The 19,676-nt window shown below is 38.6% G+C and overlaps 1 protein-coding gene across 4 annotated transcripts in view; it reads left to right on the plus strand.

Moving 5' to 3' along the window:
* LOC117415695 (methylcytosine dioxygenase TET3-like) overlaps positions 1-19,676 on the plus strand; it is a 73,419-nt gene that overhangs the window by 44,197 nt on the left and 9,546 nt on the right. For all 4 annotated transcript variants that reach the window (XM_034026353.3, XM_059026538.1, XM_034026352.3 and 1 more), the window contains 7 exons: positions 564-654; positions 5,180-5,273; positions 6,050-6,258; positions 6,740-6,890; positions 9,076-9,165; positions 12,213-12,350; positions 13,024-13,363. In XM_034026353.3, the coding sequence (XP_033882244.3) occupies positions 564-654; positions 5,180-5,273; positions 6,050-6,258; positions 6,740-6,890; positions 9,076-9,165; positions 12,213-12,350; positions 13,024-13,363 (1,113 nt within the window). The remainder of the gene's footprint in view (positions 1-563; positions 655-5,179; positions 5,274-6,049; positions 6,259-6,739; positions 6,891-9,075; positions 9,166-12,212; positions 12,351-13,023; positions 13,364-19,676) is intronic.

Consider the following 19,676-nt stretch of genomic DNA (forward strand, 5'->3'; position numbering starts at 1 on the left):
TAAGTATATTGCAGACTCTCTTGAAATTGTAGTCGGACTGAGCAATACATTTCTCCACAGTTACGTTCACCAGGAGAAAAAAGATCTCTTCTAAGGATCGCAGTGTATAAACATCACACCCTCCTGCAACAGGGCTGGTTTTGTTGCAGGAGGCAGCATGAACTCGATACACTGCGATGTTTAAAAGACAAATGATCGTTCTCCTGGCGAACGTTCCACAGTAAAAGTTGAATAAAGTTGAATTGGATACGTGGGGAAAAAAAATATGTTTTAAAAAAAGTGCTGCAATATGGATAACACAGGATACAACAAAGGTAAATTTATGTGTTTCTTATAAACACTGTTACACTTTAATACCATGCTTTCACACTTCCCTATGCTCTTACCGTGGTAAACTTTATGACAATATTGGTGTAGATTTTCATCTTTAAGGTTTGTTGTACCAGTCACAATTTTGACTAAGATAAGATAATGCTGTTTTTTTTACACAGAAATATGTTTTGCCAGTATTATTCTGCTGTTTTTCTGGAAAACCAAATAAACTTGCCAATTCATCTATCTAGAACAAATTATAGAGAAAGATGAAGGCCCTTACTATACACACCTTGGAGCAGGACCAAGTGTTGCCGCTGTAAGGGAAATTATGGAAAGCAGGTAGGATCATTTTCAATGAATTGTCTTCATGTATTAAGACGATGTACTATCAGAAACATTTCTTAAACAGAGGTATAGACTTGCATATACATCCAAAAATATGTACAAACAGATTTGCGAGAGCCTCTCCAATTTTGGTATTAAACATAATTTCCAATTCCAAATCTCTAGAACATTATTTGCTGTCATTTACATCAGAAAAGGGACTTTTATATGGTATTTTGATCAATCCTTCTGAAAATGCCAATACAAAAAATAAACTGCATCCTCTGAATGTGTAAAATGTTACAAACAGAACATTTTACCTGCATTTTGTGTTGTGTTAAAATTAATGCAATATGGCAACTTTAACAGGGGAGTTCTGTTACTGTGTGGGTATCCACTGAGAGACAGAGGGTTTGTAGTTGAACACCGCTCGGGCATCCAGGTTTTATAAAACACAGACAGTTGCAGTGGTTGGGGGCCACCACTAGGGTACCAGGAATGGTATCCCTATTGTGGAAGGAAATACACACACGTGTACATAATACAAAAATTCAAAACAAAACACAGTGAAAAAAACAGCTATTAAACAAAAGGTGGCCAAGCTCCAGCTGTGTGCTGCTTCCACTGAAAGGGAGGTCCCGCTTCAGGAACCATCTCCCCACACAAACTAAATAAACCTTGGAGGGATTGAAATTCCCCTAAATTAATCCCTACCATAAACACACTGTGGTCTGCCATCATGCATTTGGTTCTCATTCCTAGGCTCTCTGCACAGCCAGGGATCCTCATGCTGGTACATAGAGAGTAGAACCAAACAAAGGAGGAGCAAACAAACTGACTTTTCAGCCTCTTTTTAAAGACAGATGACCAGGGTTAATTGATTGTCAATTCTTCAATTGACACCTGGCCCCCTGCTGCACATTGGGTTTCAATTAGGCAGGTCTAACCTCCCAGCCCTGCCATCCAGCATACACTTTGTTTTTTACAAAATGTAACACATTTTATTTACAATCAAACAAAACTAACTGATAGAAACCCAACCAAAAGTACATTATTTACAGGGGCAGGCCTCAGCCCTGCCACAGAAACAAATTCATGAATACATTTTTGATATTTACGAAATAAGGCACACAGTGAGACCTAGCATCTGCATTTTGGGTGTAACATCTTGTGGGCTGCCATTTAATATAAATTATGTTAATATTGTCTTAAACGTCTAATGCTAAATGTGTTGCAGCTGAAAATGCTCTACCAGACAGATAAAGAACAATTAAATAACTTCCTTAAAATGTGGAGCCCATTTTTAAATGAATTATAAAAACATATATATATATATATATATAGTTTAACATTTATCATCATACTATTCCTGTTATGTAATAATTCTCACTGAAGGTGTGGGTTGTAGGTTTAGATTTGCACACTTATGAATGTTAAAAGTTATATATTTTACAATATGTTTTTATTATATTATTTAAACATTTTATAAAAATATATACAATTAAAAAATATATATACAGTGCCTTGCAAAAGTATTCAGAAAGTATTCTGTTTAATATTTTATTTTAAAACACTGAAACTCAAAATCAATTATTGTAAGGTGATATTGGTTTTATGTTGGGAAATATTTTTAAGAAAAATAAAAAACTGAAATATCTTGCTTGCATAAGTATTCAACCCTCACACATTAATATTTGGTAGAGCCACCTTTCGCTGCAATAATAGCTTTAAGTCTTTTGGGGTAAGTATGTACCAGCTTTGCACACAGTGTCGGAGTGATTTTGGTCCATTCTTCTTGGCAGATTTGCTCCAGGTTGTTCAGGTTGGTTGGACGACGCTTGTGGACCGCAATTTTCAAATAGTGCCACAGATTCTCAATGGGATTGAGATCAGGACTTTGACTGGGCCACTGTAGGACATTCACCTTTTTGTTCTTGAGCCACTCCAATGTTGCTTTGGCCTTGTGCTTGGGATAATTGTCCTGCTGAAAGGTGAATTTCCTCCCAAGCTTCAGTTTTTTAGTGGACTGAAGCAGGTTCTCTTGCAGTATTTCCCTGTATTTTGCTCCATCTATTCTTCCTTAAATTTTAACAAGATGCCCAGTCCCTGCTGATGAGAAGCATCCCGACAGCATGATGCTGCCACCACCATACTTCACTGTAGGGATGGTGTGTCTTGAGGCATGGGCAGTGTTAGGTTTGCGCCTCACATAGCGCTTTGAGTTTTGGCCAAAAAGCTCTATCTTGGTCTCATCTGACCACAAAACCTTTTCCCACATCGCAGCTGGGTCATTCTCATGCTTTCTGGCAAACTCCAGACGTGCTTTCAGATGGTACTTTTTGAGTAACGGCTTCTTTCTTGCCACCCTCCCATACAGGCCAGTGTTATGCAGAGCTCTTGATATGGTTGACTGGTGCACCATTACTCCACTCCCAGCCACTGAACTCTGTAGCTCCTTCAAAGTGATTGTTGGCATCCCTGTGGCTTCTCTCACAAGTCTCCTTCTTGTTTGAGCGCTGAGTTTTGAGGGACGGCCTTTTCTTGGCAGTGCCTAGGTGGTGTGATGCAGCTTCCACTTCCTGATTATTGATCCAACTGTGCTCACTGGGATATCCAAACACTTGGATATTATTTTGTACCCTTTCCCTAATCTATGCATTTGTATTACTTTATCTCTAACTTCTGTAGAATTCTCTTTGGTCTTCATTTTCCTTCAGATTCACAGCCTGACCAATGATCCTTCAACAGTGAGGTTTTTATCTAGAAAATGTGACAGAAACTTTAATGGTTTACAGGTGGAGGCCAATGGTAAGGTAATTGTGTCCTCATTAGGGCAATTTCTTTCATTGGTGTAAACTGGGAGCTTCCACAGCACAGGGGTTGAATACTTATCCAAGCAAGATATTTCAGTTTTTTATTTTTCTTAAAAATATTTCCCAACATAAAACCAATGTCACCTTACAATAATTGATTTTGAGTTTCAGGCACTGTATATATATATATATATATATATATATATATATATATATATATATATATATATATATATATATATATTTCCAGGAGTGTTAGCTTCTAGTTTGGATTATAAAGATTATGGGTCCAATTCACAAAGCTTAACTCCTGAGTTATTCAAACACATTTTCATTGTCTGCTTTATGAATAAAAGGCAGTTTGATGCACCTCCAGTGAATACATTTCAATACTGTGCTGCCATCCTTATAGATGCTTTTAAAAAGTACCAAACAACAACCACAATAAAAAGGACTGATACATTTGGGCATTTTATGCTTAATAGTAATATACATTAACACTGAAACAAAATGTCACAATTAGAATTCAGTCCTAGAAAAATGTTCTGTTGTTGGCTTCTTAATATAATTTTACATAGATGTTTGTTACAAAAGTTTTTCCACTTACAGTAATTACATTTTTTTTTAAAAATGACACAGTACTGACATTTCATCTACTGGATCTTCAAATTTGCACTTGACAACGTGTGGTGATACAGTAAGAGTGGAGGAGGAGTGGGAGACTAAGCTTGTGCAGTACAGAGCTAGCAGGCACCACAGCGTGAAGGTGCCAGGACTCGTGTGAAAGTAATTCCATTGTCATTGCAGTACAGAGCTAGCAGGCACCACAGTGTAAAGGTGCCAGGGCTCATGTGAAAGTAATTTGATTGTCACTGCCTTCACAGAGCCTGGCCATGGTTGCAGCCCAGTCTGTCTCACTGTCATGAGCAATGTGACAAAGTTCAAGTGTAAGAAAATCTCTGTGTGCCCTGTCTCAGTGAACTACTTCTCTATCTCCCCGTGAACAGGCAGATCCAGATTCGCTGTTAAGAATGAAGAAGAGAATCATAAATACCAAGAACCTAGGGGGCATATTTGCATTTATTCTAGTTTTTAATGCTCTTATTTGAAATCTTCCGTTAGCTTTGTTCTGAAATGTGCAGTTTTGAAAGAAACACGTGTTATAGCACATGTATTTTCATTTCAAAACATTATATCTGGTACTACTTGAGGTTAAAGGAAAATCTCAGTTTCTAGACCTTATTTTCAGGTTACATGTTTGCACTTCCTGGGTCATTTTATCTTAGTGTCTTCTGGGTCAAAGCAAGTTACTTGCTGAAAGCATGTCAGTCAATAGGAGAAGCAGCTGATTGGTTTTTAGACAGGAAAGAAGGCAATGAAGTGGTGGGACAATTTCTTTAATCTGGTGTAGTAAATCTGCACATCTGGTACCATTAAATGAATGGATGTGCATGGCGCATAAAACTGATGGAACTGTTTTTTTTTTTTAGCTTAACTTTAGTGTGCATCTCTCGTCTTTAAAAAAAAAGAAGGAATTAATTGAACATTAGAACATAATGACTGAGAGGAGGCCATTCAGCCCATATAGAGATTGAAGTAAAAGCTTTGAATATATTCCACACAGTTTTTAACTGTTGTTGGGTTATTTTATTTTTGCTTTTCTTAACAGGTGATTGCTGTGCCTTTTGTATTGCTTATTATATTTTTTAATAATTCACGTTCTACAGGTATGGTGAGAAAGGGAAGGCGGTTCGCATTGAAGTGGTTATTTACACGGGGAAGGAAGGAAAAAGTTCTCAGGGATGTCCAATAGCAAAGTGGGTAAGGAAAAATTTAAGTTCAGTTTGAAACTGAAGAAAACAATGTATATGGTGTACATTGAACTCAACTCTGTAGTCCTTGACACATGTCGCCACCTACTGGCATGTGACAGTAATGGTTTGAATTTCTATCACATGGCTGTCTTCTTAAATGTGTTCGCTTAAATCTGGGGTGCCATTCAGCTGTAAACGTGTCCCTGGATTCTACAAGCTCCTGTAAATGCTGTATGGAATGGGTTTCGGCTGCATTCCTCAGTCAGTAAAAATATGTATAAAATACGTAATGTGAAAATCTTATACAAAGGGGAGGTTTTTTCAAAAGCAGTTAATTATATGACAATTAAAAGTTTGTAACATTGGGTAAGTCATCAGTACCTACTGGCAAGCCCACACCTTTTTAATAGTCAAGCAACTGTAGTAGTCTGATACTGACTTATCAACATTAACATTTTCATGGAATTTTTTCACATTCTGAATTCTTTGTAGATAATTGGCATCTCAATTTTGCAGGTTTAAGAGTTTTGTTTCACAAAACCTCCTGACAAATAATACACTGGGGCTTGGGTCGTCCTCGGATCCAGTAAATGTTAATACCAGTGCACATGGTTAAAGCTGTTTGTTGTGTTGCTTAGTAATACATATTGTAGTAACACAACGTGTGATTGTGTAGAAATGGGTTTTTGCAAGAACTGCGTAACCGAATTTCGGCCATTGTTTCCAGACCACCTGGAGTACTGAACTCTTTCTGAAATGCGCTCTTGCCTTGGTTTGTGCCAGGTAATCAGACGTGGCAGCGAGGAGGAGAAGCTGCTGTGTTTGGTGAGGCAGCGAGCGGGTCATCACTGCCAGAACTCTGTGGTGGTCATCCTCATCCTGGCATGGGAAGGGATTCCACGCATCGTGGCTGATACTCTGTATCAGGAACTGACTGAGACCCTGCGGAAGTATGGCTCCCCAACAAGCAGGAGATGTGCACTAAATGAAGAGTAGGTACATGTAGATTTTTAACAGAGCACTTTAAGGTGTATTTTCAGAGTTATAGCACTAAGGTGTTGATTTGGAATGTATTTAAGCAATAAAGAACACTGGGTGTACTTCCCGTGTGATTTGAAGGTTGTGAAAAGGATTGTGGGACGAGACCGCGTTGAGTCCTTCAGTCTTACGCTGTCCTCAAATCGCATGTAAGGTACACCCTCGTGTTATTTACTGCTATTGATTAACTTGAACCTCATATGTACAAAAATACCTATAAAAACACACACATAAAACCAGCATTGTTGCAAGTAACACAGCCTCTGCCAACCCAATGCACAATTATCATTGTTTAATGATGTTTCAATGAATGACCTACTCTAAAAGCACCTCCAAAAGGTGCTTTATTGCATTTTGTTGTGCTTGCCTCAAAAATAAGCAGAACACCAGGAACCCTGGGCTTAATAAATCCTTGCCTCCTCTTTTTTGTTTTAGCCGCACTTGTGCCTGCCAAGGCCTCAACCCGGAGAAGTGTGGGGCCTCGTTCTCATTCGGCTGCTCGTGGAGTATGTACTTCAATGGCTGCAAGTTCGCCCGGAGCAAGTACCCTCGCAAATTCAGACTTCTAGGAGACTACCCAGAGGAGGTTAGAGCTTGCATTTTTTTTTATTTATTACAGCATTTAATTGGTGAATGACTGTGCTCAATGTAGTTTGAACCCTTTCGTTTATGGTGACCTCATATGGGGACGGGTAAAAAAAAATATGGAAGATGCAAATGCATGATGACCTCATATGTGGATGCCGTTTTTTTACTCATATAAAGAAAAATAATTAAATGAAAATTATATTTATTATGTGTACAGAACTACTTTTTTCAGCTATTTTCAATATTTCAAGCATGAATGGGTTAAAGAAGGTTCACTTTTTAAAAGTACTTTTTTCTTTGTTTTTTGTTTTTGATTTTAGTCATCCTTTAGAACTGCTGACTGAATCTAAATTGTGACTTTATTTCCATTGAGTACAAACCTAATGTTACTGGCTGTGTGATACAGGCTATGCAATACAAGCCATCTGACATAAAGACATTCTGAAGGGTGCATCAAAATGGTATGAGTGACAACTATAAATAATAGATGCATATTTAATAATCTACAGTGCCTATAGTAAGTATTCACCCCCCTTGGACGTTTTAACATTTTGTTGTGTTACAACCTGAAATCTTGATACATTTAAATAGGATTTTTTTTCCCTTTGATTTACACAACCTACTCAACACTTTGAAGAGGAAAGAGAATTTTTATTGTGAAACAACAGTTAATGAAAAATAAAAAAAACTGAAATGTCTTGGTTAGATAAATATTAAGTCTCTACCAGGTTTGCACATCTGGATCGTGCAATATTCGCCCATTCTTCTTGGCAAACTCTGTCAAGTTGGATGGGGATCATTGGTGGACAGCAATCTTCAAGTCTTGCCACAGATTCTAGTCCGGGCTTTGACTGGGCCACTCTAGGACATTCACTTTCTTGTTTTTAAGTCACTCCAGTGTCACTTTGGCTGTGTGCTTGGGGTCATTGTCTTGCTGAAAGGTGAATCTCCGTCCCAGTCTTAGATTTTTTGCAGACTGAAGCAGGTTTTCCTCAAGGATTTGCCTGCATTTAGCTCCATCCATTTTGCCCTTTACCCTGACAAGCCCAGTCCCTGACGATGAAAAGCATCCCCATAGCATGATGCTGCCACCACCATGCTTCACAGTAGGGATGGTGTTACCTGGGTGATGTGCTGTGCTGGGTTTGTGCCAGACATAACGCTTTGCATTTAGGCCAAATAGTTCAATTTTTGTTTCATCGGACCACAGAATCTTTTGCCACATCTTTTCAGAGTCTCCCACATGCCTTTTTGCAAATTCAAATCCAAGCAGGATTTTACATGGTCTTTTTTCAGAAATGGCTTCCTTCTTGCCATTCTTCCATACAGGCCAGATTTGTGGAGTACCTGAGCTATTGTTGACACATGGACAGTTTCTTCCATCTCAGCCATGGAACGCTGTAGGTCTTTCAGAGTTGTCATTGCTTGCTGGCTTCTCTGACCAATGTCCTTCTTACCTGGCTGCTCAGTTTGGGAGGACGGCCTGCTCTAAGCAGATTCTGGGTGGTGCCATATACCTTCCACTTCTTAATGATCGACTTGACTGTGCTCCAAGGAATATTCAATGCCTTTGAAATCTTTTTATACCCCTCCCCTGATCTGTGCCTTTCCACAACTTTATCCCGGAGTTGTTTTGAAAGCTCCTTGGTCTTCATGGTAGTATCTTTGCTTTGAATGCACTACCCAACTGTGGGACCTTACAGAGGTGTATTTAATCTGAAAGGAGTGTCATAGCAAAGGGGTAAATACTTATCTAATGAAGACTTTTCAGGTTTTTATTTTTAATTGATTTGTTTTTTTCACCCCCCCCCCCCCCATTTTTTCACACATTGAAAATGTTGAGTAGGTTGTGTAAATAAAAGTGAAAAAAATCAATTTTAAATGCATCAAGATTTCAGGTTGTAACACAACAAACTGTGAAAATGTCCAAGGGAGGAGAATACTTACTATAGGCACTGTACATACAATTAGTACACATACTGTTGTAATTTGTATCTGTCACCCCTCAATATAAAGCAAGTAAGTCACACAGAGAACATATTAATCTAGAGGCATACTCTTTAATAGGACTGGTATGAATTTTATTTTAGGTAAAATCTTTCATAAAATGGAAAGAAATAATGCTGGACATATTGCTTGCCGTTTCTGTCTCTAATTGTCACCTGAACCGTTGTTCTGTTTAGGAAGGAAAGCTTGAAAACAACCTGCAGAGTTTAGCTGCGGATATCGCTCCAGTGTATAAAAAACTTGCTCCAGAAGCGTTTCAGAATCAGGTAAGACTGCCAACTGCTTGAACTTGAATTTTTTATTTTATTTGAAATATTTTTTTATTGAAATGACCAAAAGTAATCAATGGTTACTGCGCCTTACATGAATGCATCCAAACAAACATATGGTACAGGTGCGTAAGGCTCAAAAAATAGATGGAAAGCAGTTAGAAATAGATTTGCGCTCGTAACGCTGGAGAAAAAACAAACAAAAAGTAATTAATGCTAAAACATAAAAGTTATTTTTATTTTTACACATGTTTGCACGTGCACCTTGTCCTAAACATAAAATGTAAAAAAAATAATAAATACATAAATAAATGCAGCTTTTATGTTTTTGCATAAATGGCTTTTTGAAAGTTTTTTTTCCTTTACCATATAGTCTGCTTATTTGTTCACTGAAGCATGTCAAAAAGACATGTTAAACTTTGCTGATGCACATATAACCCCCAGCACGCTATTCTCATGGGAGTGACAAATTTGGGCTTGTTTGAGCTCCACGTGGAAATCGTGGGATAAGCAGCTGGGTGGTTAGCTTAGTATAGTCATACAAAGGTCTAAAAATAATTCACATCTACAAAAACAACCAGGTTACATAGCTACAACAGGGGCCAAGTGATACACAAAAAAAGACTCAGCCTTGTAATGATGTAATTACAGGTTAACCTAAAAGTATGCCACGATTCATAAAGATCCATCTTCATATACAGACGTGCTCAAATTTGTTGGTACCTGTGACAGGATTGACCGAGGTTTGAGACTCAGAGACAGTTTTAAAGTTCAAAATAAAGCTTTTTAATAAACAAAAATACAAAATAAATAGGCACGAGGGCCAAACAAAAAGGTTTCAAAACACAAAATAGACACAAAACAAAACTTACAAATTAAGGCTTCCAGGCTGGGCGTTGCCTTCACTGGATTCAATAACTAATAAAACACAGCACAAACAAAAACACTCTTCTTCTCCTTCCAGAACTCTCCTCCAGCCAGGGCCTCTCCCCTCGCTTTTATCCCCTGTGGCTGGAGCCCAATTAATCAATAATTGCTAATTATTCAATTAGGGCTCCAGCCACATTCTCACATGTTTTCCTGGCAGGGAGGAATTTTAACCCTCTCCCTGCCAGTCCCAACCATGTTCATAAAGACGGGGCAGTCCCCCGTCACAGTACCCTTATAGCTCATTGAAATAATGCTTCATTCCTCCTGAAAAGTGATGAAATTAAAAGCTATTTTATCATGTATACTTGCATGCCTTTGGTATGTCATAGAATAAAGCAAAGAAGCTGTGAAAAGAGATGAATTATTGCTTATTCTACAAAGATATTGTAAAATGGCCTGGACACATTTGTTGGTACCCCTTAGAAAAGATAATAAATAATTGGATTATAGTGATATTTCAAACTAATTAGTTTCTTTAATTAGTATCACACATGTCTCCAATCTTGTAATCAGTCATTCAGCCTATTTAAATGGAGAAAAGTAGTCACTGTGCTGTTTGGTATCATTGTGTGCACCACACTGAACATGGACCAGAGAAAGCAAAGGAGAGAGTTGTCTGAGGAGATCAGAAAGAAAATAATAGACAAACATGGTAAAGGTAAAGGTAAAGGCTACAAGACCATCTCCAAGCAGCTTGATGTTCCTGTGACAACAGTTGCAAATATTATTAAGAAGTTTAAGGTCCATGGAACTGTAGCCAACCTCCCTGGGCGCGGCCGCAAGAGGAAAATCGACCCCAGAGTGAACAGAAGGATAGTGCGAATGGTAGAAAAAGAACCAAGGATAACTGCCAAAGAGATACAAGCTGAACTCCAAGGTGAAGGTATGTCAGTTTCTGATCGCACCATCCGTCGCTTTTTGAGCGAAAGTGGGCTCCATGGAGGACTCCACTTTTGAAAGAAAAACATAAAAAAGCCAGACTGGAATTTGCTAAAATGCATATTGACAAGCCACAGTCCTTCTGGGAGAATGTCCTTTGGACAGATGAGTCAAAACTGGAGCTTTTTGGCAAGTCACATCAGCTCTGTGTTCACAGACGAAAAAATTAAGCTTTCAAAGAAAAGAACACCATACCTACAGTGAAACATGGAGGAGGCTCGGTTATGTTTTGGGGCTGCTTTGCTGCGCCTGGCACAGGGTGCCTTGAATCTGTACAGGGCACAATGAAATCTCAAGACTATCAAGGCATTCTGGAGCGAAACGTACTGCCCGGTGTCAGAAAGCTCTGTCTCAGTCACAGGTCATGGGTCCTCCAACAGGATAATGACCCAAAACACACAGCTAAAAGCACCAAAGAATGGATAAGAACAAAACATTGGACTATTCTGAAGTGGCCTTCTGTGAGTCCTGATCTGAATCCTATCGAACATCTATGGAAAGAGCTGCAACTTGCAGTCTGGAGAAGGCACCCATCAAACCTGAGACAGCTGGAGCAGTTTGCTCAGGAAGAGTGGGCCAAACTACCTGTTAACAGGTGCAGAAGTCTCATTGAGAGCTACAGAAAACGTTTGATTGCAGTGATTGCCTCTAAAGGTTGTGCAACAAAATATTAGGTTAGCGGTCCCATCATTTTTGTCCATGCCATTTTCATTTGTTTTCTTATTTACAATATTATGTTGAATAAAAAATCAAAAGCAAAGTCTGATTTCTATTAAATATGGAATAAACAATGGCGGATGCCAATTACTTTTGTCAGTTTCAAGTTATTTCAGAGAAAAATGTGCATTCTTCGTTTTTTGTGGAGGGGTACCAACAAATTTGAGCACGTCTGTATGTGTTTCTCTTCTTCGTTAAGAAGAATATCAAGATCTCCACTTTCTGACTGCCTCACCCAATATAGCCACAGATATTCAGACATTGTTGAGAGCCGTCTGGAAAAATTATTTGAATTGAAGCAGCTGGGGCAGTTGTGGTAATACCCTAGATTTCCCAAAACGTTTAGTCACGATAGATTTACTCCATGCTGTATTGTAACTTGGAGTAACAGTAACTTCCATGACTCCCAGATTCCTATCTCACCATGTGCATCACCTTTCTTGTACGTCTGTCTCCAGGTGGATCAAGAATATTTGGGCCCAGACTGCCGTCTAGGTAAAAACGAAGGCCGGCCATTCTCTGGTGTCACAGCATGCGTCGACTTCTGTGCTCACGCACACAAAGACACGCATAACATGAACAACGGAAGCACTGTAGTATGTAACACTGTTCTATATAAATATCTGATCCTTGTTCAAATACTTCAGTTATGTAATTGTAAACACCCTTGCAGTAAACAATGTTTAATGGCAAATAACACTGTAATAGCAAAAGGCATATTCTGATGTATTTTTTAACAAAATTCAGGTTATGTCGGATCATGTTTGTTCACAACTAGCTAGATAACATTTTTTAAATCTTAAAAGGAGTTGACAAACTTAACCCCAGCCAATACTGTAAGCACAGTGCAGAGAGAAGGACCAGAAGACACAGTTGGAAATTAAGTGGAGACAGACTTAAGACGGAGGGTAGGATACTTTTTTTATACAGAGTGTAGTGAGTGAATAGAAAAGGTTACCAAGCTACATTGTCAATGCTGAATCAGTGTGATCCTTGACTAAGTTTTGGGATCAATCAGCTACTAGAAACTGGACAAGCATTTATGGACTGAATGGCCTCCTCTCATTTGTAAATGCTTGTATATTCTTAAAATGTATGTAGAAATACAAAAATAAACTTTTGATGAAATGTCTTCTGAAGACATTGAAAAGGATTTTCTAAATTCAGCACTACTGAGTGTTTAATAGATCTTAAAATGGATGCACCACAAGCCTGTTAATGAACACGATTGGATTGAAGTCTTGACAGCAGACCAATTATGTCCCGTAGGTTTGCACTTTAACGAAGGAGGATAACCGGGCTATCAGGAACATACCTGAAGACGAGCAGCTGCATGTCCTGCCTCTCTACAAGATCTCCCAGACGGACGAGTTCGGCAACGAGGATGGGCAGCGGGCGAAAATGCGGACCGGCGCCATCCAGGCCCTCTCGGCCTTCCCCAGGGAGGTGCGTTTGTTGGCAGAGCCGGTGAAGTCAGCGCGGAAAAAGAAAATGGAGGCAAAACGGGCAGCAGCCGAGAAACAAAACAACCAGGACAAAAAACAAGCTACTCCTGTGAAGCTCAAAGATGGAGGCATCAATGGGCATGACAGCTCTCAGACCTTAACAGGTAACAGTTTGTTGGTTGTTTATGAATAGTTTGTGAAAAGGAATGCTTAACTAGGAACGTATTTAAATGTTTTAGCGCCTAACATAAAAAAAAAAATGTATTTGCATTAACCCATCATTTTCACCCCTACTCAAATAAACGCTATATGTTATATAGAGGGTACACCATGAACGTTCATAGGGCTGTGTTTTTTTCAAGGCAAAAAATGGCTTTTCCACAGCTTTTCACAGTCTAAATAAACATAATATTTATTACAACATTCCTAAATATTTAAATGCTTACCTGAAAAACAGTAAATGCTAAATTGTACACTTCAGCATTTTTATGTCCACATTTTCAAGACATTCTATTTTCACTATCAGTGAATTATCAAACACAATAAAAACATAAATAAATGTGAAAATAACATGCAGCTGGTGTCTTTTTGGTTGAAGACATTTTAAAGAAATCGTGCAGCTCTATGCAGTGTGCTCAGTCATTTACACGTTCCTAAATACAGTGTAACAGGTAGTGCGTCAATAAGGAAAACATTTGCATATTTACACTATTCTTTAAAAAATTTGAATTTTCACGGGAACTACATATTTCTTTGCAATGGGTACATTTAACAGAAATAGTGAAATCCATGATAATTATGAAAAAAGGAGGGAGGGCTAGGTCGGCCAGGGTGTCCTCAGCTCACCGCGCACCAGCGACCCCTGTAGTCTGGCCGGGCGCCTGCGGGCTTGCCTGTAAGCTGCCCAGAGCTGTGTTGTCCTCCGACGCTGTAGCTCTGAGGCGGCTGCACGGTGAGTCTGCAGAGTGTAAAGAAGCGGGCGGCTGACGGCACACGCTTCGAAGGACAGCGTGTGTTCATCTTCGCCCCTCCCGAGTCAGCGCAGGGCTGGTAGCGGTGAGCTGAGCCTAAAAATAATTGGGTATTTAAAATTGGGGAGAAAATAATAATAAAAATAAATAAATAAATAATTGGCAACGACTAATTTTTTCTAAAAAAAAATAAAAAAAACAAAATTATTATTTTATTTTATTTTATTTTTTTATTTTGTAGGAAATGATCCTAGTCAGGCTTTGCGGTCTTCAAGAGAAGCTGACCAATAAATTCTGAGGCTGTTTTCACACCAATGTCCCGTAACAGACATAACTTCCCTAGATTGTAAACCAGCATTAGATGATATGTGGACTAAACGACTTCCGTGTCAGTTTGCGCAGTCCTTCCCGTCCGTGGCGAGCACAATAGAATTCCATGCCAAACCCGACCTTGTTTAAAAGCTTAACGGTTGTGTCAGCAGAGAGCAGGAGAGATTTTAATTTTTTTAAAAAATATGTTTCTGAAATCGGAGGGTACTGGTGAGATGTATTTGTTGTGTCTTGTTTAAACATTGCATACTCGTGTCAGTTTTATAAGGCGATATTTAGTTTAATAAGTAGATGCTGCTGCTGCATATACTGTATATATTACAATATACTGAGTGAGACTTGCGTGGTGATTTCTCAGATGGCTTTTGAATAGTGTTACTGCGACTGCTTGCCTCGGAGTTTTCTTTGTTCTGTTCTCTGACTAAATAAATACCACAGTATATTTGCCAATTTTTATGTAATTCTTAGTGACAGAGATGAATAAAGTGATTTAAATGCTATTTCAGTTGTATGATGACATTTTTACCTACAGAAACACTGTTTAGATAATTGTTACTATTAAGGCGTAGTAATATTAATAGATCAGGTAAGTAAGTTGGTCTATGATGTCATAGCTATGCGGCAAGACAATTACCGCACAGTCATGTGATCTTGTTCAGCAAATCACAGTACTTAATTTATCCAACCTTTGTAGTAACTTAACTTCCTATTACACACAGATATTGTAAAGTCATTCATTTTAATGAGGGGTCATGTCTATGGTTATTTTTGTTCTTGACAAAAAAATTGAATTAAATGGTATCTTTCTAAAAACCCTACATTAAAGTACAATGTTTATTCATTTTTTTTTTTTTTTTTTCTCAATCAGTGCTATATCTCTAATTTCACCATGTAAAGTATTAGACATTTTACACGCACCAGGAATCAATTATATCCAACAATTTTCAGGTATTTCTTGTAAAAGGGAGTAAAAAGCTTGACATTTGGTAAAGAATTTCTTCACAGTATTAAGGTTAGTTTTACCCATAGCTACCAGTTCTACATTAGAAAGTGCATACATTAGTAACACTGTAACAGTGTTCTTAATAAGGAAATCTAATGCACTTTCATGGCATGGTCTTAGTTCACCATTTATCATATGTGTGAAACACTGATTTCAATATATGACAATCAGCATTCACAGGAATGGAATTACTGTAATCTATCCTTAATAGATTCAGTCTAATTCACTTACAGATCCTTATGACAAACAATATACAGCAACACAGACCACATCTATCATGTTTTCTTAACATGAGATTTATACTGACAGATCTACTATTTTAGACACAGTACACATACCAATGTCTGTCACCACTTCACGTAGTCGTGAAACATCAGTGAGCCATTCTTATATAATGGTGAGAGTTACTTACAAATGACAACGTTTAATTATAGACTTCTCCTAAGTCAACAACAATATACTAGTTATTTATTTCAAGTTTCCCAGTTGTTTTACAAGTACGGTATATTATAACCTAGAGCCCTGAATAATTACCATTGTGGTTGCACTGATAATTCTTGGAATTATTTTCCTATTCTGGAGATATTAAAATCATCAAATGTCATAGTTGCAGGTTTCTTCCTATTATAGTTTACGATTTTCAAAGATTATTAGGCTTACCAATATCTTGTGAAACAGGAGAATATTAACTCAACTAGTTATTATAAACAGACTTGAAAATTGCATTTTAGGAGTACTTATCAAGCTTAATTTGGTAAACTAAAGATAATCTAACTAAAGATTTTTTTTTTTTTTTTTTTTTTCACTCCATTCTCAGTTTGAGATCGGAGTGAGGAGTGTCCCTGACTGGTCAATGCGTCAGGGGGGCCCTGCAAATGCTTATCCCATGTCTCAATTTTATCTGGGAGCTTTTGTGTCGATTTAGTGCGGCGATTGTGTAGATACGATTGCACTAAACTCAAGGGAGGGTCCCCTGTTCCTCCATGGGTTTCTAACATAGGGTCCCCCCTGTTGGCTGCTTGCGAGGCACAGCTCTGCCGGTGTTTCCACACGATCTGTGCCATTTTTAGAATCTCTTGGCTGCTCGTGCAGCCATAATCTACAAGTAGCATAATGTTCTCTCTGTCTGTGGGAAACAAATTAGCAACAATCAATCTTTTAAAGAAAATGTCCTCTTCCATTCCTGGATAATTTTGTCCTGAAAAATACATGTTTCTCAACCTTTCGTAATAATCTCTAGGACACTGTGGCAAAGCGCCCCGCCCCTGTGTGCATTTGTGTTATGTGTTGTATGTTGCGTGTGTAAATGTTGGTGTATAGATTGGTACACGGGATATAAACGGGTCTGTGTTTCACGTGTATTTAAAAAGTGTAGATTTGTATTTAGGCACGAGGAGGGCACAAATCACTTCACGTGCTGGTTAAATGTAATATGTGAGCACGGGGTTGCACAGAATTAATTCACGTGCTGGGATTCAAGTGAATAATTAATTAGTAATTGAATCCCAGCACAATAGTATATATAGACGCACATTTCTTGCACTCAGGGTTGGGTGTTCGAGAGTGGAGAACGGGTGAGAGAGAAGGAGAACGTAAAAGTAGTAAAAGTAGTAAAAATAATATCTAGAAGTGTTTGTACTCACCGTGTTTGTTTGTCTCTCCGTGCACCGTTTGTTAAGTGTTTAGTACGTTTTGTTTGTCTTTTTATTTTGGCGTGTAGTGCCGTGTCCCGTGTTTTTGTCTGTTCAAACCTTTTATTTTCTGTTTATTAAATGCTGAGCGCGATCACGCGCCCAGCTTATACCAAACCACATCTCTCTGTTTATTTACTTCCTGCTTCCGGTCTGACGCCACCCACTCCGGCCGTCTTTGTGACAGACACTCATTCACTTTCTGCCTGATCTGTAACGTAGCCCTTTCATCAGCGATTCCAAGCCGACTGAGAACTCTGTAATCAGGGCTTTACACAGCTGCGCAAAGTTATCACGAATTTCTAGCTTCTGTCTAAAAATCCAACCACGTACTGTCGGGTCAGTCGTGATTCAAAAGAGATACAATTTTTCAAACTCTGTAGCTTTTGGCATGAACTGCAGGGCAAAATTCAAATCTTTAATGTACGTTGCTACGTTACAATGTGGATTTGAGGGACCAAACGTTTCAATGTTTCTAGCCAATTCTCTCACTTGTTGCCAATCTAAGCTCGGATCCTCTTCTCTATGAGAGGTAGTCTGAACAGCAAGGGGATGAATGCCCGAGCTGAACTCAATTTCGCTGCAGTCTATCGTGTAGCTACCAGGAGAGTTTTCACTGTTATGCGAGAACGCCTCTCCAGGTAAGAGTGAGAGATCCCCATTTACTATGAATGAAGGGATTTGATTGAGAGATGCTGCAAGGCAGGGAGATTGAAAATCATTCCCCCTTCCTTGTATGTCCTCTGACCACAGCGGGTCAGTGTGTTTAACACAGCTGTTTCTTAGTGCTTGCACCCTTTTTTAGCGAAGCAAGCTGATCCCAAAAGAATCATTTCAGTCTGTGATCTCCCAGCGGAGCCTCCAAAATGTAGTGAATTAGGTATACAGTTTATTTAAATATAAATTAACTCGGATTCCCTTAGACAATAACTGACATTCACACAACGTGTCAGAAATATAAAACAATATTATTTAATAGCAATAATATTTAAGAATAAAAAGGGGTGCACAACTAATCTAATATTACAGAAAGGAAAGGCTATTGGTTAGAGATATGCATCAATAGTGTACAGTTCATTGATTTCATAGTCAAACGATTATAACAACCATAACATCATTAGCATACATGGTTAATATACTAATATTAAATATTGCTTAACAAATAAAGTGTCTACTTTGCATTAGTATTTTCAATACCCGTTTCTAGTTGTAATCGATCATGTCAATATGCATGAGAATTAATTCAACTTCCCATTCAGAACAGAATCCAACATTCCAGTACCTAATTTAGCAAATTAGTTTTACTGTGTTAATTTAGTTTAGACATGGTGTACCAAACTAATAATATGTTACCAAAAATGGGGCAATGATCAAATTCTCTGCATTTACGAGGCAACTCCTTTGAGTTGCACATTTCAACAAACAAAATACATTTCTTACACACTCTATAACAGGAACTTATATTCTATTCCTAGAACAGTTTATCTACTAACTTGATAGGATTTACTACAGTTACTTTCTCGAGTCATAAAGTATTTAATATTAGATATGTTGAATACTTATCAATTTCCATGTAAAGAAGTCAATCTGTGTCGATGAATACTGCAGCTCTCTGGATCCGAAGTTCCAATGAAGACGGTACTTTGCTGTACGCATTGTATTGCATACACTCGCAATAAACAAATAGTTATTTTCAAATGGAGATCAGCTTGTTGATCTCCAAGTCTTGCAGCATTATAGTTGTTATTGGCAGTTTTCCAACTGGAAATAGTTCAGTTGATCAGACGTAACTCAGTTCAGATAATGCGCTGCAATTGAAAAGTTACGTAGTTCGTAGACGTTTTCTTGTTGCAATTCTCTCGGGATCTTCCAAAACATAACTGCTGGCTTTGCTTCAGTCCGTTTCATTTAGCGACATAAAACAAAGGCCCACTTTCCGATTAATGCTGTTGTCTGGTTTAATGCTGTTGTCTCTCATAGGCCCATCCTCAGAAGATAATTTTAGTCATTATTCAGAAAATTGGTTCTTCCTTGCCTTCCGTGAATTCGAACACTTATGACTTGACTTTAGGAACTTTCTTCATAGCAGTTTAGCTTCCATTTCGTTCCTCCGAACTCCAGGCCACTTCGTCTCGTGAGTGGAGCTCGCTTCTTTCTCTTGCCTGGAGTGCTGTTCCTTCTGTGGGACAAACTTCTAGTGTGGGGAGCTCATGGGACACTTGTATGGGAAACAAGCATGGAAAGCTTGTATGGGAAGTTCTCTCATGGGCAAACTCCAGCATTTCTGAAAGTCGCGCGGCTGGTTTTCTTGTCCTGACTTCCACCCTGTGATTGGTTAGTTTGGTTATTTTGGGCTGTGCCCGAGTCCACGTGGGGTGTTTCTCATTGGTTGTTCTCGTTCATACACAGCCCATTGTTCTCAATTGGTCCGTGGCTTCGCCTCCTGTCGGCTGTATTTATGAGGGGTACTGTTCTCTGTCCG

This window comes from Acipenser ruthenus, chromosome 7 (genome assembly GCF_902713425.1).
Source record: "Acipenser ruthenus chromosome 7, fAciRut3.2 maternal haplotype, whole genome shotgun sequence".
NCBI classification, from domain to species: domain Eukaryota; kingdom Metazoa; phylum Chordata; class Actinopteri; order Acipenseriformes; family Acipenseridae; genus Acipenser; species Acipenser ruthenus.